The sequence below is a fragment of the Olea europaea genome, chromosome 13 (assembly GCF_002742605.1).
Source record: "Olea europaea var. sylvestris chromosome 13, O_europaea_v1, whole genome shotgun sequence".
Lineage (NCBI taxonomy): Eukaryota > Viridiplantae > Streptophyta > Magnoliopsida > Lamiales > Oleaceae > Olea > Olea europaea.
In genome coordinates, this window is record NC_036249.1 from 25,350,403 (window position 1) to 25,375,583 (window position 25,181).

General features: G+C 34.7%; 3 protein-coding genes across 6 annotated transcripts in view; 1 reads left to right on the forward strand and 2 right to left on the reverse strand.

Annotated features, from left to right (window-relative positions):
- Positions 1-907: 907 nt before the first annotated feature.
- On the reverse strand, positions 908-3,070 carry LOC111408018 (thiosulfate sulfurtransferase 16, chloroplastic-like). The gene is made up of 6 exons (XM_023037760.1): positions 2,761-3,070; positions 2,564-2,680; positions 2,402-2,475; positions 2,233-2,303; positions 2,084-2,137; positions 908-1,982 (listed from the first exon to the last, which is right to left on the reverse strand). The coding sequence occupies exons 1-6, from the start codon at positions 2,916-2,918 to the stop codon at positions 1,908-1,910; spliced, it is 549 nt and encodes a 182-aa protein (XP_022893528.1). The 5' UTR covers positions 2,919-3,070; the 3' UTR covers positions 908-1,907.
- A 7,410-nt stretch (positions 3,071-10,480) lies between these two features.
- LOC111408019 (AMP deaminase-like) lies at positions 10,481-19,774 on the forward strand. 2 transcript variants are annotated; one of them, XM_023037761.1, is made up of 20 exons: positions 10,481-10,989; positions 13,037-13,209; positions 13,367-13,550; positions 14,031-14,209; positions 14,355-14,406; positions 14,509-14,636; positions 14,729-14,908; positions 15,037-15,104; positions 15,279-15,421; positions 15,917-15,978; positions 16,560-16,673; positions 17,327-17,467; positions 17,783-17,935; positions 18,146-18,199; positions 18,282-18,392; positions 18,481-18,654; positions 18,742-18,822; positions 18,915-19,013; positions 19,099-19,174; positions 19,357-19,774. In XM_023037761.1, exons 1-19 carry the CDS (start codon positions 10,626-10,628, stop codon positions 19,165-19,167), a joined length of 2,529 nt encoding a protein of 842 aa, XP_022893529.1. In that variant the 5' UTR covers positions 10,481-10,625; the 3' UTR covers positions 19,168-19,174; positions 19,357-19,774. The 2 variants fall into 2 exon arrangements, with proteins under 2 accessions (XP_022893529.1, XP_022893530.1); XM_023037762.1 differs by lacking the exon at positions 10,481-10,989 and having other exon boundaries at positions 13,357-13,550.
- Positions 19,775-21,153: 1,379 nt separating this feature from the next.
- The window catches only part of LOC111408021 (DEAD-box ATP-dependent RNA helicase 17), a 13,939-nt gene continuing 9,911 nt past the window's right edge, over positions 21,154-25,181 (reverse strand). For 2 of the 3 annotated variants that reach the window (XM_023037764.1, XM_023037763.1), the window contains exons 5-11: positions 24,396-24,539; positions 23,650-23,758; positions 23,205-23,563; positions 23,045-23,118; positions 22,275-22,579; positions 21,910-22,156; positions 21,154-21,743 (exon numbers count right to left, since the gene is read on the reverse strand). In XM_023037764.1, the coding sequence (XP_022893532.1) occupies positions 21,498-21,743; positions 21,910-22,156; positions 22,275-22,579; positions 23,045-23,118; positions 23,205-23,563; positions 23,650-23,758; positions 24,396-24,539 (1,484 nt within the window). In that variant the 3' untranslated portion in view covers positions 21,154-21,497. The remainder of the gene's footprint in view (positions 21,744-21,909; positions 22,157-22,274; positions 22,580-23,044; positions 23,119-23,204; positions 23,564-23,649; positions 23,759-24,395; positions 24,540-25,181) is intronic. The other variant, XM_023037765.1, reaches the window with a different exon arrangement.

Consider the following 25,181-nt stretch of genomic DNA (forward strand, 5'->3'; position numbering starts at 1 on the left):
GTCTGTACTACCTACATTGTGATGTCTTGGTAGTAAGAGCCGTTGTAACACGAAATTGCCTCAAAAGAATTCTAATGGATAATGGGAGTTTGATCGATATCATATTCTGAGCCTTTGATAAGATGGAGGAGGACCATGAGCTAATCTTCATGAACTCCTCCCTGTATAGCTTCACTAATAATAGCATCATCCTAAGAGAAAAAATCACTCTTGCAGTGGAAATGGGAATGGCATCGTTGACTACTCATCATTTTATGGAATTTTTAATGATAGACAATCGGTCTGCCTACCATAGGGTATTCGGAAGACCAACTTTAAAGGAGTTGTGGGCCGTTATATCCATCCACCACCTGTGCATGAGGTTCCAAATTGAAATGGTGTTGCAATTGTTAGAGACAACCAAATGAATGCAAGAGAGTGCTATTTGAACTCCCTTATGAAGGCAGAACCTAGGGACGTCAAAGTAATTTTGATAGATATTGACATTGACGATGTCCCTGAACAAGAACAGACTCTTGAATAAAGAGAATACATCGAAATGGTAGATATTTTTTAAGAAGAGGCTATCTTTAGAATGATAAATGCCCCTGAAGAAGAGAGGGCTACTGAAGAAGCGACTAAACTCTATGAACTGAATCCTTCTGTCATCAATTGTGAACCTCAAATAGCCCCAGTTGAAGAGTTGAAAAACTTCCCAATAGATACCCAGGACCAAGGTTGGAAAGATCTACCAACGTAGGCTAAGTAGAAGTCGAAACACTTGTTATGTGAGAACTTGGATATCTTTGCTTGAAGGCATGAGGATATGGTTGACATTGACCCAAAAATTAGTTGTTATCACATAAAAATTGATCCTAAGGCTGCCCCGATAATGAGGGACATCAACCCAGAAAGGTACGAGGCATGATGGATGAAGTAAAAAAGTTGATTAACAATCATTTCATCAGAGAAGCCACTTATTCAAAGTGGGTATTAAACTCTATCCTTGTCAAAAGACACAGTGAAAGACGGATAGTATTTATTGACTTCTCCAATCTCGATCAAACCTGCCCCGAGGATGGTTTCTTCTTCTACGAATAGATTTGCTTGTTGACTCCATTGCCAAGCATGAACTGCTAAGTTCCATGGATGCTTATTCAGGCCACAACCAGATCCCCATATAGCTAGTTGATGAAGAACATACATTCTTTATAATGGACAAAGGTCTTCGCTGGTATAAGTAAAGCTTTCCAGGTTGAAAAATTCCTTGGCCACATATCATAATAAGATATTTGTCGACCTCATTGGTAAAACGATAGAGGTCTATATAGAAATGCTGGTGAAGAGACTTAAAGGATCATGTGAAGAACTTAGATGAAGCTTTCCAAATGTCAAAAAGGTATAGGAGGAGGTTGAAGACCCTCAAGTGCGCGTTTGGTGTCGCCTCAGAAAAGTTCCAAGATACATGGTCAACCAATTAGGTATAGATGCTAATCTTGAAAAGATTAAAGCCTCACTAGGCAAGTTGCAGCCTTGAGCCGCTTCATATCAAAAGTAATTGATAAGCACCTTCCCTTCTTCATGTTTGTAAAGGAAGGAAAGAAGTTTTAGCTGACGGACGAGTGCAAAATTTACGCAATAATATAAGTAGCAATTCAAACTTTTTACTTTCAAACAAATTGTAATATAAGTTGATGAATCGAAGCGTTCAATCTTTTGCAGTTCAAACTTTTTACTTTCTTGTATTAAGTGACATTCTTTATTTATAATGAAAATAAAATATAGTACAAATTAAAGAGGGAGCTCGACAAGATCTTTAGTTAAAAGTGCTAAAATTATTATTCTTTGTAATACTATCTAGATTACTATAATGGTTGGTGATTATAAAAGGAATTCCAAATAGTTCATGTCTGTCTTCAGCATAATGGCTATGATTCTGTTGGAAGTCCGTTTTGTGTCCAAGCCGCATATCCACCGGCTATATCTGTAATACCAGTGAATCCCTGCAAATTTTATTTAAAAAACGAAATTACCCAAAAATAAAATAAAATAAAATAATTATCTAATTAGGCAGGACAAATATATTTGCCACATTATGACTTACAGCAGATACAAGTACAGATGCAGCCATGAGAGACCTCTTCCCAAGCTGGCACCCCTGCAGTTACACAAGATTATAACCCAAATACTCAATTATCAATAAAAAAATATATGACAATGCCAATCTGTCGAAAAAATAAAATAAAAACTTACAACAATTATTTCGTCATCTTTCCCAAAATGTTGCTGTACCTCCTTTAAAAAATTGGGATTCTTCGTCATACCTCCATGTCGTTCATAATCACAGCGAAATAAAGATTAATTTAATAAATGTTATATATGTATATAAAAAAAATCTGATTATTGATCGAGATTCACAAACCAGAAACAACTTTATTCATGTAAGGAATATTAACAGCACCGGGAACATGTCCGTTACTAAATTCCTCCGAGGTTCTGTAAAATAAACAACAATAATATTTGCTAACAAAATACGTAAAATTCTATTGCAAAATTGGAATTTTGTTTCGTAATTTATCACCACCTAACGTCTAAATAACGATGACCAGCTAGATATAGGTCATGCGCCACACGAACCGGTACCGATGTTGGAACAGAGACGGAGGTTGACTGCAAATTCTCCCCAGCTGTTGCAGTCGAACTACACATAAAGATCAATCCTGTTAAAAGGAGTAGTGGAGCTTTATTTTTATCTATTATTGATGTGAGATTATAACTAGCCTGAAGCTGCTGGGAGTTCTGCATCCCGACACGTATGTACGTTGTCCATGTAGCCTAAACTGGGACTTGGCAGACATGGATGCACGCCTAAAATTTGGATGTTTGGGAAGATTTTGAGGAAGGGAGGTCGCAGTGGAAGAAATAGACAGAGTCCTCATCCTTAACTATTTTTTCGGGCTCAAAACTTCAATTTCTTTATGAATGTTTGGGAAATGTAGTTAAACAACGGATCTTTAGTATATATGTACGTAAATTGGGAGGAGATAAATTGAAAACTGGGAATGGGATATTCTGTTTTGGTTGGATGAGATACAAGGAGTGTTAATATGCGTGCTTTAGGGGCCATGAATGGATTGACACGTAACAGATAGATATGTGACTCACTACACCCATCTTTTCGCTGTCCAGTGGATAAGTCAAATTAAGAGACGGTGTCAGGGATATACTTGTATTGTGGGGAGAAAAATTCACGCTTCCCTATGCATCTTGTCATTTCGTCCCGTTTGAATTCCATGAATAGGGTGTTCGAGTCATATTATTTTGGTAATAATACATTTTTAAATAGTGTATTGATGAGAAATGTATAGTTAAAAAATAAGAAAAATTTTTTGATTTACACGTAATATTATTTTATTGAAAAATATGTGATTAAAATAATGTTAAATCACTGTTTAAGAATACATTTTTTTAAAATAATGTGGTTCAAACAGGCCCTAAATTTATAATATATTTTTTCTCTCCTCTTTTTAATTATATATTCTATAATAAAATAGTATTACATGTAAATAAAAAAAAAAATTCTTCTTTTTCAATCATATATTTTTTTAAAAATTACTATTTCAAAAATTATAACATAAAATTATGGGACTCATATGATAATTTTACTTATCCTATACTTTTGAGTGGAATAAGTTGGTCGTCCTTATTTGTCACATTTTAGTCGAGATGGGGTGAGCACCATGCTTTCTCCTATTGTCCCGCTCTGCAATCTTCTACTCATTGTAGTCCAAGGGGCGGATAAAAGGGTTCGGGGGTCTATGCCCCCAGGGCACATCCGAGTTGGTGGAACAATCACTTCGCTGGGACGCTGGAAGCAAGGGTGGAAAGTTCGATTCCTGGAGTTAACACTGGGAGCCATATGGAGAGGAAGCCATTGGTGTGAACAAACGCCCAATTCTCCTTTTTATTTTTTAAAATAAATATTATTATATTTCTATAATAAGCTTTTCAAAATATCTTTTTTTTTATAATAATTCATGCACTTGTAAAGGAGAAACGAGGTGTCTTTGTAATAGTCAATAATAATCTCCTTTTTATTTTTTAAAATAAATATTGTTATATTTCTATAATAAGCTTTTCAAAATATCTTTTTTTTTTTTTATAATAATTCATGTACTTGTAAAGGAGAAACGAGGTGTCTTTGTAATAGTCAATAATAATCTCCTTTTTATTTTTTAAAATAAATATTATTATATTTCTATAATAAGCTTTTCAAAATATCTTTTGTTTTTTTTAATAATTCATGTACTTGCAAAGGAGAAACGAGGTGTCTTTGTAATAGTCAATAATAATCTCCTTTTTATTTTTTAAAATAAATATTGTCATATTTCTATAATAATCTTTTCAAAATATCTTTTGTTTTTTTTAATAATTCATGTACTTGTAAAGAAGAAACGAGGTGTCTTTGTAATAGTCAATAATAATCTCCTTTTTATTTTTTAAAATAAATATTGTTATATTTCTATAATAATCTTTTCAAAATATCTTTTATTTTTTTTAATAATTCATGTACTTGTAAAGAAGAAACGAGGTGTCTTTGTAATAATCAATAATAATCTCCTTTTTATGTTTTAAAATAAATATTGTTATATTTCTATAATAATCTTTTCAAAATATCTTTTATTTTTTTTAATAATTCATGTACTTGTAAAGAAGAAACGAGGTGTCTTTGTAATAATCAATAATAATCTCCTTTTTATGTTTTAAAATAAATATTGTTATATTTCTATAATAATCTTTTCAAAATATCTTTTATTTTTTTTAATAATTCATGTACTTGTAAAGGAGAAACGAAGTGTCTTTGTAATAGTCAATAACTTGAAGGAGGTTTTTGTAATTTTGCCTTACCTATATTTGTCATACGACAAACAAAATTGTAATAAATAAAGAATTTTGATACGTGCCCAACATATTTTGCATTCAAGTGGATAATGAAAAGGACCAAAGGCTCAAAACCCGCTACATTCCAAGCCATTTGGTCCACATATTGTACCTCGCTAGCAGTTTTTGTTTGTGAAAAATTAAACGTGCTTGAAGAATACAATCAACATAATTTTAGTTTCATTTTTTCGTTAATTCTGTTTACCTAATCAAATATTTCATCAGGTTTCTACTATGTGCACCCTGTGTTAACTTTGTTCACCTAAGTGAATAAAAATAAGTCTTGCTGTATGATACGTCTATTAAATTGATGGTAGTTGTAACTTCGCACTTTCTCTGACGACAGATTGTACATTGATTAAGTAATTCCAAGTAGGGTTGGCAATGGGTCGAGCCGAGCCGGCTCGGCCCTTAATGCCACGAGCTCGGCTCGTGCTCGGGCTCGGCTCGGCCCACGAGCTCATAGCTCGTCCGAGGTCGTGGGCCGATTTAAAAATAAAAAGTGTTAAAAAATACTAAATAATTTAACGAGAACAAGTTTTTATTTTTTTTATTTACATCATATTGTAATTTGTAATACTTTTTATAAAGTATAAAAATTTATATAATAAAAACGAATTATTTTTTGAAATACATTTACAAAAAATATATTTTTTTGATTTCTTTTTAAAGTTAATAAAATATAAACCCTCCTCCTTTATCCGAGTTTGGGACCGACTACATCAATTTTAAGTAGGCGGAGTTAAAAATTGTACACGACCAACTTGTTGTAACGTGTACAATTTTTTAAAGAAAATTAAATTTAACGATTAAAAAATAAATAAATAATTTGATTAATATAATTAAATCAAATATCACTTACCTGACGACATGCAATTTCAGCGTATTTATCTTGTAGTCGAAAATGAGCGTCCTGCCAATCCTTCACACACATTAACGCTTCCAAAACATCTTCTTTCAGTCGACTCCTGACATCAGTTAAAACCCTTTTACCTGCACTAAAAGCAGACTCTGAAGCAATAGTGCTAACCGGAGGTGTCAATAGATCTTTCGCAATTGCAGAAACAATTGGCCAACGTCTTTCATACTTTCGCCAGAATTCAATTACTTCTTCTGAAATTTTTTTAATTGTTCTGTCTGTTGGCATATTATGATTGAAATAATCAATTAATTCAGCAGACATCGTATTTTGAGTTTCGACCGATATTTGATGAGATGCAGATGTAGACGACATGACACTAGATGTACACATTGCAGTTGCATCATATCTAAATGTATTAATGCCCTGAAATAAATTCATTATTTTCGCAGCATCTTCTTCAGTTTCAGCAGAAGAGTAGGTGCAGTAGAGGGTACCCGACTAACATTTGCACCCATTCTTTCCGCATATAAATCATACATTCCACATAATGTTTGCTCTAAATTCTTATAGGTGATAGGTGTATCAATTATTAAAACTTTATTGATTTGATCAATTACGTAATTAGTTCCCGAAATATTATATCAGGGGTCCATTGCTCATGCTAAAGGAAATAACATAGGCAGTTTTTCCCAATATTTTCTAAACTTTAATTCCACAGCAATTAAAATTTCACTAAAAGTAGGATCATTTTTATATTTATGGAATGTTCTTGCAATTATATAAAGGCGTTCAAGTACCATACAACTTGTGGGATAATAAACGCCGGATAAAATCTTTGTAGTCTCATAAAAAGATGTCAAAAATCGTTTAACTTTCAAAGCTAAAATCCAATCGGATTCATTTAACATACCATCATCATCACTTTTAACATGTCTATTATTATAAAAGTCAGTTATTAAATTTTCTAAACCTTCACATGATTTTAATAGCAAGTATGTAGAGTTCCATCTATGACTTACGTCGCTAACAAATGTTTTAGCAGTCATCACCCCTAGTTCGAAATTTTCAAATGCTTGTTTTCTATTAGGAGAGATCGTAATATAAACTAATGCATTCCTAATTCTTTGAAGTTCATCCTTTATATGTTTTAAACCATCTTGCACAATTAAATTCAAGATATGACACACACAACGAATATGAAACAAATACCTATCAAAATCAGGTTGAAGTGCCCTACACAATTTATCGATGACTACCTTATTAACGCTAGCATTATCAAAAGTAAAAGATCGAATTTTACTCTCACAATGATATTCTCTAACAATACTGATAATAGCATTATATATATTATTAGCATTATGAGGAAATTCAATAATTCTAAAAGCAATAATTTTCTTATGCATGCACCAAAGTGGATCTATATAGTGTGCGGTTGCAGCTATATATACTCTTTTATTAACCCCTTCCCAAATATCAGAAGTTAAGGATATAACACCCTCATATTGTTGCGAATCCATAATTAATTGTTGTTTTGAATTATCGAAATAATTTATTATATCGGCACGAAGAGTGTTTCGACTTACCCCAACGTACCTCGGTTGTAGATATTCTTTCATGAACGGGACGAAGTGTTGATTGTCTGCAATAACCAGAGGTAACTCAGTGGCGACAACAAATTTCACCATTCCAGTTCGAGTCTCGTCCTCCGAATACACCCACGTGGATAGGGGTGAAGTTGTAGAACCGACGCCTGGACTGCCAAATTGTAATTGTGTTTGACCAGCTGGAAGAAGTCCATGTCTGGCTGCACATGATTTGTAGTGGCGGTTGAGATGAATGGTACCAATTCTTTTTTGCCATGCCAATCTTTGTTGGCAGTATTTACATACTGATTTAGATTCTGCAAGGCCATCAACGACTTTTTCTGTTGAAATCAACTTAAAGTGATCCCAACATTTTACTTGTTTTTTGGCCTTTCGCTTTTCCCTCGCATCTAGGATGTTTAATTGCTGATCTTCATCTTCATGTTCCGCTTCGGGAACTTTAATATCATCCAAATCAATTGGAATGTGGCTTCCCTGACCGTGAATGTGAACATCTTCAAATATCGGTATGTCATTTAGACCGGCAAATTCATTTGGAAATTGACTTTGCAGCGTATTAGGCGATTCTCCATGATGTGGCAATGGCTCACATCCTGTATCGAATAAGCTCTCAACAAATGAACGTTGATCCATTTCTGTGATTGTTTATGATGAAATCTTGACTAGATGAATATAAATGTAGCGAGATTGTGAGAATTGAGAATTAGATGAATTGAGATTGTAACTAATAAACTGAAAAAATTGAATTGATATTGTATATTTTGCAGCACAAGAGAGTAAAAACTCGATAATTGATATAATAAAAAATAGTTGAGACTTGAAATCTTGGAAGAGATTGATATGAAAAAAAAGATTTGGGGAAAGGAGGTATTTATAGTAAAAAAAAATTGGGGGGGGAAAAAAAAAAAAAGGGGGGGGGGGGGGGGGAAGAAAAAAAAAGTTCAGTGACTGTTTGGTCACTGAACAAGCTAGGCTCGACGAGCCGCCCACGAGCGGCTCGTCTACACGGCGAGCCGAGGGCGAGGCCCGCTCGGCTCGTGCTCGGGCTCTTGATTTCACGAGCCCGAGCGGCCCACGAGCCGAGCTGGCTCGACCCAATTGATATCCCTAATTCCAAGTATTTGTTAGATTTGAAGTTCTCAAGTAGGGCACTTTAGAGTTATCCTTCAACTAGAAATGATTTTTTAAACACCGATACTTAACAGATTATTCCTAATCCTTCAATCTCACAAAATAATATAAAGTTCTAAGTTGGTCTAGGTTTATCTCATTGAATTGATCACACAATTTTTCAACTTTTAGTGAATTCCAAGTTGAAATTGATGTAATCGTCCAAGGAACTTCAACATGGACGACTAAATTATATTATAAAAATTGATAATAGTTCTTGATGATGCATAACAACAAATTACGAATAGTGCAGTGAGATTCGCAACCAAATTGTTAAAAAAAATAAGTCTTGTTTTGTGAAAGCTCAATCAAATTCGATGCGAGAACTATTTCGATAGGATAAGCAAAAGTACTTGTTATATATTTATTAAATTATTATTACATTAATAGATATAGTGTCGATATTAATGAAATAATAATTTAATAAATATATAACAAGATGAAAGCAATTTAATCATGATTGTTTTATGTGGAGCAATTAGCATGCAATTTCACGAAAAATGTATGTTGTTTATATAAAGTAAAAGTGGGCATTCCATCAAATTTCACTTTCCATTTAATACTCGATTTTCACAATAAGAATTGCAAACAAATCATATCCTTAAACTTCGATTCAATTTTATTATTCTAAAGTTATTATAGAGTCAGTTGAAACATAACTTTCAATCTCACATGATAATGTGAGTTTTCTAGTGATGAATGCATTATAGTTCGACTTCTTGTGAATTTCAATTTAACATTGATGTAATCGTCTAACAAATTTTGTCGTCTAACACAACATCGACGGACTAGATGATACCAAAAAGCGATAATTTCTCTTGATAGTGCATAAAAATAAATTTCTAGTAGGGCAGTGAGATTCACAACCAAAGTAAAAGTAGTAACTGACACCATAATTTATTTATTGAAAGATAATATATAATTATTTTAATAAATGACAGCAAATTAATTGATTTATAATCAAATTCAAAAGCCGCGATGATACGAAGACACCACTCACGGCATAATCACAATCCCCACTCCAACCAACCTTCACCAACTAGAGAGAGAAACAGACAAAAGGATTTCAATAAGTTTATAAATGATTATAAAAAGGTCTCTATTTTCATTCAAATGTTTCGTAAAATTTATTATATACTTATTTATTTATTGTTCACATATTTAGTAAGATATATAAATTAGTAGTACTTCTAAACAAGTATTTCAACTAAGTTTGAAAGTGCCTTTTCGAACTTATAAGCTAATCAAATATTTTTCTTATTCATGTATATACAAAACCTACGATTTTTATGTACTGATAAACACGCATAGTAAGATATACTGCTCATACATTTTTAAAATCATACCATACAAACACAAGCACTCGACTTCTACTTACATATGTTACGTGTCATGCGATATGCCATAGAGCCTTTCGGAAGTGATAATACAATATTTGTAGCATTAGCATTAGCATTATCATTCGTAATTGTTGCTCGCAGATGATCGTGTAGGGTTATTACATATGTAGTAAAAGTGTTCATAGCAGAAACATCAGAAAATTGCCGTTGGAGGTAATCGTGTAACTCTACACAATCAACTTTGAATACTGCAAGTTAGAAGTAATTTATGTATTCATATAATCTTTAAATTGTACTCCACATCTATGTACTTTTAGATTTTATCATTATTATTTTAAGGTTATGCTATTTTGATAGAAAGTGTATGATAGATAGAGCAACATAATATTTTTGACATATGATTGAATGAAAAAATTGACTATATTTAAAATAGTTTAATAATAAAATGTAAATGATTATATTATTTTAACGTGATTCATTAATCTAACTTTTTCAAAATATTTTTAAAAATCAAGCCTAGTTTCTCTTAGTAAAACCAATACGAATAAACGAATATAATGTGCTTTCTTACCTTCTCCTATAAATGCCCGCGCCTTCCTCTCACACAGTCTTTTCTCTAAAACCAAAGTCTCTCTCTACACTACTCAGTAGGGGGTTTTGAGAGCTATAAATACGTACACATATACATATTTATAAAATATACAGTGCTGCATATCGAGAGAGAAAGATATGGATGCTTACTCGCTTCATCTAGCGATGGCGGCGCTGTTTGGAGCGTCGTTCGTGGCGGTGTCCGCGTATTATATGCACCGGAAAACTTTGGACCAGTTGCTGGAGTTTGCCAAGGCGGTAGAGAGGGACAGGGAGGAGGCGGCGGACGGCGGTGACTCGCCGCAGCATTTGAAGAAGTATCCATCGCGGCGGAGCCATGGACGGAGAAAAGGAAATAATGGATACTATGGCCGGACGTCAGCCTCCCTGCCGGATGTGAGAACGATTTCCAGTGTAGGCGAGGTTGAGGAGAAGAGGAATGGTCCGGTCCAAGTGGATTCTATTCCGGCCGGGTTGCCGAGGCTGCACACGCTCCCCGAAGGTATGCAATTGTCGGACTTCGACTTCTGGCCGGAATAAATAAATCAATGATTTTTATTTGGGAAATTTATAACATAGTTGAAGCAAAATTTAACTGAGCATAAATAAAGGCATTATAAAATTTTATTAGGCTTAAATAAATGCATTTCTTCTTTGGACTAATTGGATCTATGAGTTCCATATTCGCCATGTGGTACCAAAGCACGGGAATCAATTTTTGGAGTGGTGGTAAAGGAGTGCAAGTTGTGAGCTATTGTAAATTGTGCCGAGTAAACGTTTGGAGTACACATGTTACAGTTAAATGTTGTGTATGAAAAAAAATTACTTTTGGCTATTTTGAATTCTCAATATTATTAAATAATGGTTAGTTTTTTGCCGAATTTGCGTGCCTCTCCAATCACTCATTCGCTAAATTTGCAAAAGCCATTTTCCATCTTAATCCCTACTGGCATTGTGCTTTGCAAAGAGTTGCACAAAATGGTGGAAAGCTGTTATTTGGCCATTCAGTCCTGTCCGAGATGATTGCTACATGATTATTATTTGCTCTATTGTTTCTTGAGGATTAATTATCATTACCTTATTCTATGTTTGGGGGGGTAGAAAGCGGGAAGATTGCTGAAAGTTTTTCTGCGTTTCTTTTACATCCTTGCGGAAAAAAGGGAAAGGAATATTTTTGGCCTTCTAATGGGAAATGCCATATTGATACCTAATTTATGTGATGCACAATAAATTTAAATCACCTAGGGTTGACGGCAAGACATAAAAGTGAATCCAGTTTGCTGTGCCTGACAATTTTATTGTACCTTGAAGGTATTGACTGTTGCATTCCATTCCACTGAATAAATATTTGGATCCAAGAAAGTGTTTCTCCAACTCTTTCTCAAGAATGACAGCAGTTATTTATAGAGTAAAGGAGAAGTTGACAGTTAAAAGAAAAAAAGCTTCCATTTTCCTAAGTCAGTGTGCATTAACTCAGAGGCTAATAAGCTTATTTATTGTAGCATATGACAATTTGTATTGTAAATGGGCAGGTTCTTCAAAACAATAGTTTTTTTATATGTAATTAAAATAGCACTATTTTCTTGCTCAACAAAGTAGGTCTTTGATTTAGGAATCATAATTAGCCTATATGTATATATAACTACTTTCTCTTTGAAACATTTAATCATTTGTCCGAAGCCAGACAAGTTTTGCCAAATAAAACTACTCCATTTCCTTTGGACCTCCCACCATCTCAGAGAAACGGAAACAAATTTCTTCACTAATTTATATGTAATTAAAATAGCACTATTTTCTTGCTCAACAAAGTAGGTCTTTGATTTAGGAATCATAATTAGCCTATATGTATAAATAACTACTTTCTCTTTGAAACATTTAATCATTTGTCCGAAGCCAGACAAGTTTTGCCAAATAAAACTACTCCATTTCCTTTGGACCTCCCACCATCTCAGAGAAACGGAAACAAATTTCTTCACTACAACCTGCTAAGACTGCTTATATGAGCTTTACGTGTCATCATCTGAGGTGGTTGATGATAGTACTCACTTTATATGGGCTCCTGTGTTCCTGGCACAAATGTCTGCTTTACATGCATCTTATATTTGCATGCTGGAAGCCTGGAACCACACTGTATCTTTTGCTTAGTGGATCAGCACACCATAAAAAAAGAGAGAGGAAACTGAGAAGGGGAATTTGGTCTCCAAAAATCTTTGGCACTGTTAGCTTAGCTCTCTGTGCTCACTGAAGTACCCTGCTGCAAGGATTATTTAGCGTTCTTTACAGTGCACCTTGATCTTTTCTGAAGGAAATTCTTGTTCTTATAGACCTTTGCATGTATGTGGTGTATTGATAAGTAGCTTTTGGTTAACAGCACATTGCTGCTACTAGAAGATCAGACTGCAAAAATTCTATTAATTTTTTTATTATCCTTTCTCCTTTTTGAGTCTCCATTCAAAATCAACCCGAGTTGAGCAGGGAGCGAGTTGAGTAAAGAAAAGGCAAGATCTTGAGGCAGGGGGGGTTTAATTTTGTTTTCTTTTCCATTTCAGGAAAATATGGTAGCGTGAATTCACCCATGAGAGCTGGACATCTTGTTCGACCCACTTCACCTAGATCTCCAGTTGCTAGTGCGTTTGAAAGTGTAGAAGGATCAGATGATGAAGATAACCTGACTGATGGTTCTAAGCTGGACACTACATATCTTCATACTAATGGAAATGCGGTGAGTTGTCTCTAAACATGCACAAAAAGATACGCATACTTGAACTTGTTGGTTACTCTTCACACAACATGCCATTTCTCGTCCATAATTTTGGGAATGTTTCAGCATTCAATAAATCTCACCTCAATGAACCCCTTAATGTGAAAGCATGTTTCAGAATGTACCAGATAATGTCAATGCAAATGGAGAACAAATGCCAGTAGCAGCTACATCAAGTATGATTCGCTCACATAGTGTAACTGGTGACCTGCATGGTGTTCAACCTGATCCAGTAGCTGCTGATATTCTTAGAAAAGAACCAGAGCATGAGACTTTTGTTCGTTTGAGAATTTCCCCTGCAGGTATTGTTCCTTTCCTTCCTTTGATGCTCTTCAATTTCCATTTTTTATAATTAGCAAAATGGTCTGCACGAAGTTCTGTGGCTGGTTTTTAAACTGTATACTTGGGATAAGGCTGAGTTATCAATTTGGCCTCAAGTACGCAAAGACATTGCTTGAAGCGAAATGCTTCATATTCTTTTTTGTTCTTTTGTCAAACTCATTACATGCCAAAATTTGATCATATTGTTGGTTAATATTCTCTAACATTTTTAAGATTTGTGATATACAAGTGTCGTTCTAAAAGCTAAATTATTTGTTATGTTGGTTAGTAACTCTGGTTATATTTTTGAAATTTTGTATTCTACTTTTATTTCATCGGAGAGTGTTATGACTATTATATTTCTACCATAAAACTTCAGCTTGTACACATTTATCAGCGATGGATTTGGCCGAAAAGTAAAAATGTCCATAATTTTGATTTTTTCTTGTGACTGTTGCTAGAGACGCCTTCTGCTGATGAGATGGATGTCTACCGGAATCTTCAAGACTGCCTTGAATTTCGTAAAAGTTATGTCTTTAGGGAAGCTGTTGCTCCATGGGAAAAGGAAATTATATCTGACCCGAGTACACCAAAACCGAACCTATGCCCCTTTGATTATACTCCAGAGTGGAAATCTGATGTAAGTCTGTGAATAAATTTATTATTATAGTTTATTTCTTCTATGCTTGCTTGTGTCTTTTCTAAATTGTCATTCCATTTTAAACATGTTGAAGTCCCTTTTCGATTTACAAATTTCTTATGAATTGCATTTTGATTTCCTGCAGCACTATTTCCAGATGGAAGATGGAGTTGTTCATGTCTATGCAAATAAAGATTGTAAGGAGATGCAAAAGCATCCAATTTATTTTTCGTAATTAGTTCACTTTGGAAAATATCTTCTTTTTTTCTTTTGAAAAATTACTCAATTTTTACCTGCAGCAAAAGAGAAACTTTTCCCCGTTGCCAATGCCACTACCTTTTTCACTGACCTGCATTATATCCTCAAAGTCATAGCAGCTGGGAATATCCGAACATTGTGTCACCATAGGCTAGTTCTTCTAGAACAGGTTGATACTTCCTCTTAGTAGTAAAATTAAGCTTTTGATATTAATCTATCATTACGTTATTAATGAAAATTGAACATGAATTTGGCATCCAGAAATTCAACCTTCATTTAATGCTTAATGCGGACAAAGAATTCCTGGCTCAAAGGAGTGCACCACATCGTGATTTTTATAATGTCAGGAAAGTTGATACTCATGTTCATCACTCAGCTTGCATGAATCAGAAACATCTTTTAAGGTTTATAAAATCGAAGTTGAGAAAGGAGCCTGATGAGGTAATTCCTTGCTTGGTTATTCCTAAATACCCTTTAGCATTTCATCCTCTATTCCGCTTATTTAGTGAAGTAAAGAATCGTCTACTTTATTCTAATGAAAACTTCAAGCTTTGTCTACTTATTTTCAGGTTGTTATTTTTCGAGATGGGACTTATCTGACCTTGAAAGAGGTCTTTGAGAGCCTGGACTTAACGGGGTAATGATGCTGTTTATATAGATTGTAAAATTGGGACCCGGCAACAAAATATCATTTTGCACAATTTTATTCTTCTTATCGTTGTTGTCATTATCCTCTTCGTCATCATCATGCCCAGTGCTGATTTTTTCTTACTTTTGCCAACTTGAATTTGTGTCAAATAAAATTCAACAGGGATGACCTGAATGTTGACCTATTAGATGTTCATGCTGACAAGAGCACCTTTCATCGTTTTGACAAATTTAATTTGAAGTATAATCCCTGTGGTCAGAGTAGGCTGAGAGAGATCTTTCTGAAGCAGGATAATCTTTTACAGGGTATGTTCTATTGCTTATTCTTTTCTACAGGTTGGATGGTGAAAGTTTCTTTCTCTGAAAGAAGCTTTAACTTGTGGGTTTATATGTCAGGATACAAATTATGCAATCTTTCTTGCTATTGAAATAAAAATCTGTAAACTAATAGTATCCAACTGGATTTGAACTATATTTAGCCCTTGTTAGGTCCCCATTATTTTCAAAAATATCTCTTTCTCTCTTATTTTCATCCACACACTATTTAATAAAATAATATTATATGCAAATTCAATACTTTTTCTTATTTTTTAACCACACATTCTCGGTCAAAATACTATTCCAAAATGCATTTTGTTCAGAAAATGGGGCTCAACAGCCCTTAAGTAATAACCAATAATTTACAGTTCATAGAAATTAGAATTGTTGGTAGATTTATTAACTGGGCCTCTGATTCTAGTGTTGACCCTAGGCTTCTGTTTTGAGCTTGGATATCCATACAAATGATGATGTTTCCAACAGGTCGTTTCCTTGGTGAACTCACTAAGCAAGTTTTTTCGGATCTGGAAGCTAGTAAATATCAAGTGAGTTTTTTCTATCCTGTTAACATTAGTAAATGTACTTGATATTGGTTGATTAAAATTTTGCGAAACCAGGTTTCATTTTAGTGCCTTTTGTGGGGGAGTTGGGGAATGGGGATAGAAGGAAGTGCTATTTCCTTGGGTTTGGTATGCTTAGAATGAAGGTATATATGTAGTGGAAGTTACTTGTTAATGCAAGTGATGCTTTGCCTATGTTCTTGCTATTTTGCTTGCTGCATGGCTCTGTTTCCTGAACTGCTTGCTTTCATTGATATCTCTTTTCAGTTTGTATCCCTTATAATGTTTGCTGGGTGATGATATCATGCATGCTTTAAGGATATAACCATGATGGTGGTAATCAGAAATACATTGCTGAAAATGTCAGATAATGCTAGTAAGACTAATGAATTGTCTGTACACTGTACCATTTGAATCTCTCTGTTTCTAAAATGTGTATTTTCATGTTCGATGCATGCAGCTGATTTTTTACCCATGTCAGGGTAAAAATTTGTCGTATGGTTATCAATACACATCTAAGAATCTTTCAATTTTTGTTTATAAGATACTGTGTCGCTGTAATACAGATGGCCGAGTATCGAATATCAATATATGGCAGAAAAATGAGTGAGTGGGACCAGCTGGCAAGTTGGATAATAAATAATGACTTGTACAGTGAGAACGTTGTCTGGTTAATTCAGGTAACTACTGGATCTCTCTCGTCCTGTGATATAGTAGTTGTAAATATCATAGATATGAGCATCTTCAAAAAATCATCTACATATTTCGGTTATGGAGATCATATTTAGCAGCAGGCCTGGAAAAACTTGGAATTTTAATTTAATAAAAAATAGTGATTATATGTTAACTAGATAGGAGGTGATTGGATTTATTTTGTTTCGATTGAAATAGCCAGCAATCTGAAATTTTTATGGATGCCTATCTGAATACCTGAGCATTTTGCCTCATTTGGAGTTGCAACGTCATTGATTATATTGAACATAGACGATTGTGGCTACATCAGAATATGAAGGCTGCCATATTTTAGGAGTTCAAACTGAAAGCCTGAAATCATCACCATGAAGAAATGAAGATCTTTCTAATTCGATAAATCATTTTCTACTTTTTTTGTGAATTGCGAATTGCAAATTGATACGATTGAAACAGAATTATTATTCTGGTTATGAGTTAAAATCTATTCCTAACTCAAAGTTTTGCTATACCTTCTTTCATTACTGTTCCCTTTTACATTTCTTGTGGTTTCATGTGCAATTTAAGTTACTAATTAGAAAATTTAGATGTTTTCTTCTAATTTAGATGTTTTCATTCTCATTCTGGAACTTTTACCATATAGCTTCCAAGACTCTACAACGTGTACAAGGAGATGGGAATTGTGACTTCTTTCCAGAACATTCTCGACAACATCTTTCTACCTTTGTTTGAGGTCACCATTGATCCAGATTCACATCCCCAGCTACATGTTATCTTAAAACAGGTTTTTCTGCTCCTATCTCATATAATTATTGTTATGCAGTTCATTCTAAGTTATCCATCTTAAAATAATATCCGTGTTTCTCAATGAAAGTTCCATTCATAAACAGTTCTACTGAACCCAGTAGTGCAATTTTTTGAGCCTGATGGCTGAGTCCTTCATGAGGCCATGCATTTTATTAAATTCTTGGGTGTCTGAATGTCCGCGTACTTTCTTCATTTGTTTTTTTCCTTTTCTAAATCTTTCCCTTGGGAAATTTTATTTTATTTATTCTATTTTTTCCCCACTCTTACAGTACCATTATCTTTGTTCTAACAGGTTGTTGGATTGGATCTAGTTGATGATGAAAGCAAGCCTGAAAGACGGCCAACAAAACACATGCCTACACCTGCTCAGTGGACCAATATTTTCAATCCTGCATTTTCGTACTATGTGTACTACTGTTATGCTAATCTCTATACCCTGAACAAGGTGCATATCATAATTTTATTGTTATTTTTCTTTCACTCAATGCTAGCTCAAATGCCATCGTGGAAAATGAAGAAAATATTCGTAGTTCCATTCGTCGTTTAGTTTGCATTTAAAAGCTTTTTCCATGTTGTTCTCTTAACTATTAATTTTTAACTTACTGTGGTCTGTTTTAAATTCATTGAATTTTAACTTATGACTGGGACATCTCAGCTTCGTGAGTCAAAGGGCATGACGACTATTAAGTTCCGGCCACATTCTGGAGAGGTAACCAGTCGAAGCTTCATTCTGTATTATTTCAATTTTCAATAGATTGTATACATCATCACTAACATATTAATGTGATCAGGCTGGTGACATTGACCACCTTGCTGCAACATTTCTCACTGCTCACAATATTGCACATGGGATCAATTTGAGAAAATCTCCCGTACTTCAATATCTGTACTACCTAGCTCAGGTAAGGGAAAGGGAACAAGTAGAAATAAGTAAATACGCTTGATCATATGACTGTTACTAATGGTCTAGAATGACACATTAATCATCAGATTGGTCTGGCTATGTCTCCTTTGAGCAACAACTCTCTATTCTTAGACTACCATCGGAATCCATTTCCCATGTTTTTCCTGAGGGGTCTCAACGTTTCCCTCTCGACTGATGATCCATTACAAATCCACCTAACTAAAGAGCCCCTTGTGGAAGAGTACAGTATTGCTGCTTCTGTGAGTACTCCCATTTTATTGCTCTGCACATTGTATGATTTTGATTGATAAAATTCTAACAGTTCCCTTGCCGTTCTCTTCTTACAGGTATGGAAGTTGAGTTCGTGTGATTTATGTGAGATTGCCCGTAATTCAGTGTATCAGTCTGGTTTTTCACATGCTTTGAAGGTATATGGCATTTCTGGAAATTTCCCTTATTTTAGTGACCTTAACATTTAGTTCCTAAGTTTTTAGCTTAAACCTTGAATTTCTCATCTTAGGCTCACTGGATTGGCAAGGAGTACTTCAACAGAGGCCCGGATGGAAATGACATTCGCAAGACAAATGTCCCTCATATTCGGCTGGAATTTCGTGATATGGTACGTTCTTGAATTGTGTATTTGCATCCGCCACCTTTCCCGCTTGAGAAAACTTAACCGTAAGTTTTAACCTGCTTAACTACAGATTTGGAGAGAGGAAATGAAACTTGTTTATCTTGGCAAGGTGAATTTTCCCGAATATATTAGCCCATGATCCCGAGGTAATTTCATATTTTCGTCTTACGATTGCTTCCAAGTAGTAGTTATTTTGTGTACTCGTCTAGAAATAGTTCACATTGCAAACTGTTNTTTCATATTTTCGTCTTACGATTGCTTCCAAGTAGTAGTTATTTTGTGTACTCGTCTAGAAATAGTTCACATTGCAAACTGTTCTACTTCCCAGAGTTGCAGGAACTGGCAATCTGCATTGTACTTGCTCATCCTTCATTATGAAGGCGATTAAGTTGAGTAATAGTTTGGCTTAGCGTAAGCTGGAGCTATATAGCCAATTATAGGGATGTAGAACATATGGTTTTGAGATCTCGAGCTGTTCGCTTAAGATCAACTACAGCAAAAGCTTATCACCATCATTGGCGTATATGTGGATGTAACTCAACAGTAAAATATATCGCATGTAAGTTATAAAGATGTAGTAATGCTTGAATATATAGTTGTTAAATTTTGTTTCATGAAGTGGTTGTGTAATATTATACAGGCCGCCCCTAGAATGTTTGTAAATAAATATTAGTTGAACAGAAAATCGGTTGGACATTTTATGTGGAATATACTTCCTCTGCAGGACGCGGGATCTCTTTTTGGTATATCTATATGTTTGTGTAGAGTTAGGTAATTTTTAGGAGGAATAGTAATTATTTCACGACGTGTGTACAATAAATGGATAGTAGTTGTAAATACTACAATAAAAAAAATTATACTTTTTACTAAGAAAAAGTGAAGAATACTTTCTTAAGCTTACATGTGCGCTTATGCATAATACATTTGAATGTTGTAAAATGGAAATTGGAGAAATTAACCATTTTGACATGTGGCCAGGTTTTTGGTGGATGGTCATTTTCACCAAACTCAAACTAAAATGCCCCTGAAAAACGAATTTAAAAAATTCCCTTCTAAGCCATATCATAGCTATTTTCAGTTAAGGAAAATTTATACCTTTCATCTTTAATTTTTTCAAACTGTTGCTAATCTACAACTGGTTTTGGCTAAGGCATTCCCGATATTTCACATATTTGCAAATCATGTTATTTCGTTCATTTTTTTTTAGCTAAATCAACGTTTTACAAATTTATCCTTTTTCAATACATAAAATAGAAGAAATCAACAAAACAGAAACATTTTGAAGGGAAAATGGTAAGAGGAAGTCCAAAATCTTTTCAAAACTTACCTATAGGTCCTACTTTGAAAAATGTTAAAAAGGAAAAACACTCTAATTTTTAGGGGTACAAAACTTGAATATTTCATGTCGGCGTGGTGTCGAGGACGTCAACAACTTTGAGTGGAGTGTCACAAACAAATTTGTGCATGCTTTGATGGAAGATTAGCAACTTTGAGTGGAGTGTCACAAACAAATTTGTGCATGCTTTGATGGAGGACTTCATATCGCTGATGGTTGTGATGACTTGTTCAAAGTTGATTCAGAGTTAGCTGACTTGAGAACCTAGAAGAGCGAGAACGTGCAAGATGCACAAGAGTTGGGCTAGAGATCCAGTACAATAAAACTATAGTGTACTCTATGTCAACAAGGAGTTGATAGATTATATAGAGAAGAGTCACGACAGCAACTTATCATAATGTAAATGTTTGATGACCATTGGGAACGAAATGAGGACTTGACATGAGTTTAATAGTTGATCATATTGGCAACAAGTTCGTTGTCGAGCAGAGGACTTTAGCGGGTAGGTCTATTGGCTAGAAATGTTGGACGAATATGGTAAAATGCCAATATTGTAGGAACCAGTATGCCATGAAAGCATTTCTAATTAGTCATGGACAAAGAAATAACCTTACTTGAGTTAGGCATTGACAAAGGGCATGACGACAAACATTAAGCTAAAATGTCCATAGAAAGTAACGAACACAATGATCGTGGAGTGGGGCATACGATGACCCTCAATGCTTCAGATGGAGTTAGGAGAGCTCCTTTCCAACGAGTATGCAGAGGACCGTATGGTGTGCATGAAAATAATAAGCTAAAGCTATAATTATTAACAGAATCAACCCCTACCAATCAGTTATAGTTATTGAGCTCACAGGCAAGAGCAGCCCCTACCATCCTGCTTATTCGAGCTAAAGCATAACAGAAGTAATTTATAGCTAAGAGCGGTATCAGAGCAACTTATATGTCATTTGTAAAATTTTCGAACGTGGATCCATATTTGCTACCTTGCTTTCAATCCTAGTAACAAAAAGGTAGACAATTCTCATCATGCCCTTAAGAAAATCTGAAAATTTTGATCAGTATATATCAGGGACGAACTCTTCCATGTTCAGTCGATCAAATCTCACAACTACAGGCTTCTGCTACATTCAAGATTTAGCAACCCTTCTCTTCTTGAAATGTACTCTGTGCTTCTCATCTCTCCTCCTCTTTTTTATTTGCTTCTGGAATGACTTGTTAACTACTGAAGGTTGCTCTTTCAATGCAAAACTCTTTGCAACATGCCCCAGGTGAAGTTTCTTCACCATGAAAATTTGCTTCAGCTCACCACGATGAGCAGTGTATGCACGCACCCAAGAGCGAAATGCATCCTTGGCCAAATTTTTCAACGTTGACTATAAACAGACACAAAACAAAAACCATTAATAGTTAGATCAAATAATTACGGATGAAGGTATGGAAACCCATGTTGCATTCACAGAACTGAATTTATTTAATGGACCGAGGCTAGATCGGCCAGTGTACAGGTTCAGCAGGCTTAGAAAAGTGTTGGAGACATACCTCTGTTGAAATAAGGGATTCTAATGCTTTCTGCAAAGAAAGCACCCATGGATGCATCTCTACTGACAATAACTTTTTGATTGGGAGCTTGAGACCGTGCAACGGAAAACTATCCAGCAGTTTTAGAAGAGGATACTCTGTCAGCATTACCCCATGCTTTTCCAGGTCCTTCAAGTAATCAATTTCAACTGGTTGTAGGAATATGAGAGACTCTCCCTTTTCACCCAACCGGGCAGTTCTTCCAACCCTGCATGAGGTGCGAGCATAAAGTCAAAGATAGAGCAACTTCCCGGTAAAAAAGACAAATATTTTAAGCAGTGAAACTCACTACAATGAACTAACGACAAAATGAGGGGAGGGCATACCTGTGTACAAACTCAGTTGCCTCTCCTGGAGAATCATATTGTATAATGCATCGGACTTTGGGAAAGTCTAATCCTCTAGCAGAAACATCTGTGGATAACAGAAGCGCTGATTTTTCAGTTTTGAATGTCTGGAATGTAGTTTTACGATCCTCGTGATTCATATTCCCGTGCAATCGCAAAGTTTTGCATCCCAAAAACATTTTTTGGACTTCTGCTTCTGATTGCAATCTAGGTGGCCAATGAAATTTACTTATCAATGAATAATGGAAATCAACTGCATCACACGTTGAAAAGAATACAACAATCTGCAAAAGAAGAAGAAAAAAGAGATGGTTTATCAAGTATGCTAGTATATGCTATAAAGGACAAGGGGGTATCAGGCGAAGAGAGGATTTTACTTCCTAGGAGGAGGTCAACAAAGTAAACCTCAGAATGGTATGTAACTTTTGTAATGAACAATTATCCACAAGAGTGTGAATGGACTAAATATGCTTTGTGGTAATGATTATAAATAAAATAAAATAAAAGAAAAGAATTACATGAGATGAAGTAGAAAACTAATTATGATTCATCCGTGCACCACCAAATAGCCTACCTTTGATAAGTATGGATAAGGCTTTTTTGATAACTTAAAAACCTACGACCCACAAAAGCAAGGGCGGTATGCAGATTCAAGAATTACACAACGTTAACAATAGACAAAAATGCACATTAATATACGTACAAACTACAACACAGTTATCACTTTGTAAATCTAAAAGTAGCCCAACCTTCTGGGAAGTTTCTCTCTCAAATAGATGCTTTAATATGGAAAGGAGCACAACAAGCCGAGATCCACATGGAACTGCACAGAGAGGTTCATTAGTGTATGAAAATACAAGCAATTGATTAGGTTGTTGATCAATAGTCCAAATTTCCTCTACCGTATACCTTTAATGTATCTCTGAACTAACTGAGATGGAAGATTATATTCCTCAGTTGAAGCAGTCATTCCTTTTGCAGATTCCCCTAATCTATCAAACACATCAGATCCGACAGACACCGCATGATCGTGATTTACATTATGTTGCATCTTCTTCTCATCTAGACCAATCATTACTGGGTTTTCTAAACTTATTTTAGCAAGATGATTTACTTTTTCATTTAAAGTAGCTGACAACAGCAAATTCTGTTTCAGAACTTCTGGAATTTTTGATGTTGCATTCTCCTTGCTAACAGATTTGTCTTGTTTTGTGCCCAAAATATTAAGTATCTGTTCTATGTCTTTACCAAACCCTAGTTCTAGAATCCTGCAAGGTAAACAAACATAATTGAGGAAGGAGAGTTCAAATGGTATTTACTACTGTGGGATCATAACAATAGTAATACACAATACCTATCTGCTTCATCAAATATAATCCAGCGGAGATTTGTGTGCAGAAATGATGAAGTATTTTTCAAGTGATCCAAAAGACGTCCAGGAGTTGCAACGAGGATTGATACACCTGGAGAAGGCCACTGTCAGTTTCATTAAAAAAATTTATGTTTGCAATTGGTTAAAGATTGAGGAATAATAATTTATGACAGTTATTAAAAAAACCTTAGACAACTAAGCAGCAATAGTCAGCATAGATACAGTAAAAAAGTTTTAAAAAAAAAATCCCAACAAAATAATCATGCAACTTTAGAAAATTTACCAGCAACGCAGTAAAAGCAAAAATTATTACTTGTCGAACTAGGTAAAATCAGATTACATCATCATGTATACCGCATTACAAGCTTAGCGTGCACTAGCTATCTATCTTATCGTTAACTCATGAAGCTCTTAGCAAAATTAGTTAGTTTTTCTGAAGTCGATAACCAATTCGGAGATGTTAAGGTAAAAGAAAAGATTCGATGAACTTTGTGCTCATATCTGAAGCTATTTCTCATGCTGTATAAGTAATAAAGTTAAACATTAAATGGTATCAGTTCATTATTTGATTTCAAAGGGCAAAAGAGCAACCTATTTCGAAGAACAATAGATATTTTGTGCTTTGAAACTAAATTCATCGCAATAGCATGAAATAAAAACCATTACCATGTATATCCCCTTAACAAAAAGTCAGGAGTACAATACATAAATTATTCAACAAGTCATACCTTTCCTTAACCTGGCCTTCTCCTTTGACCTGTTTTCCCCACCCATGATGTAGCCAGGAACAATCCAATGAAAACGATGTAACAACTTCACCAAAATTTCATACACCTGCATGCATAGTTCATGCGTTGGTACAAGGACCAACGCTATTAAGAATAACATTGTCACTTACAATTCAAATGGGGTGATTATATGTCATTTTCAAGCCCTAGAAACAAAATCTTCCAATGGTATTGTTAATATAAGGTCACAAACCATCTAATGCCTCAGAAATAAATTTGATATCATTCATATAGCAGAATAATCTATCCTGAACGTGTTGATGGATTTTTGGTGTGTTTGTGTGAAAACAAATTCATTTAGCTGACTCCAAATTTAATGGGAATAAGCTGCGGTTGTTTAGTAAGAAACAAGGAGCTTTATTGAGGAAAATAAATATTATATTCTCTACTCATCCAGCGCTATCTATGACCAAATGCTCATCATCACTTTTATCTAAGCTTGAAAGGAATTATTTCGAATTATAGCTGGAACCAACATTGTAGATGCAAATAATACAAACCAACCCATCCTCTATTCCATACGCAGGTTAAAGTCCCAAACACAAAAATAAATCCACATGCTTTCGAAGATGAAGCTGTAAAAAACCTTTACATTTTTTTCAATGTTTTTTGGCCTGGAATTTCATGCATATGATAGGAATAATAGAAGAATGATTCTACATATTTTACAAATATAAACATACCAAAAGTACCATCAGACCGCTGAATTCGTGGATTAATATTCTG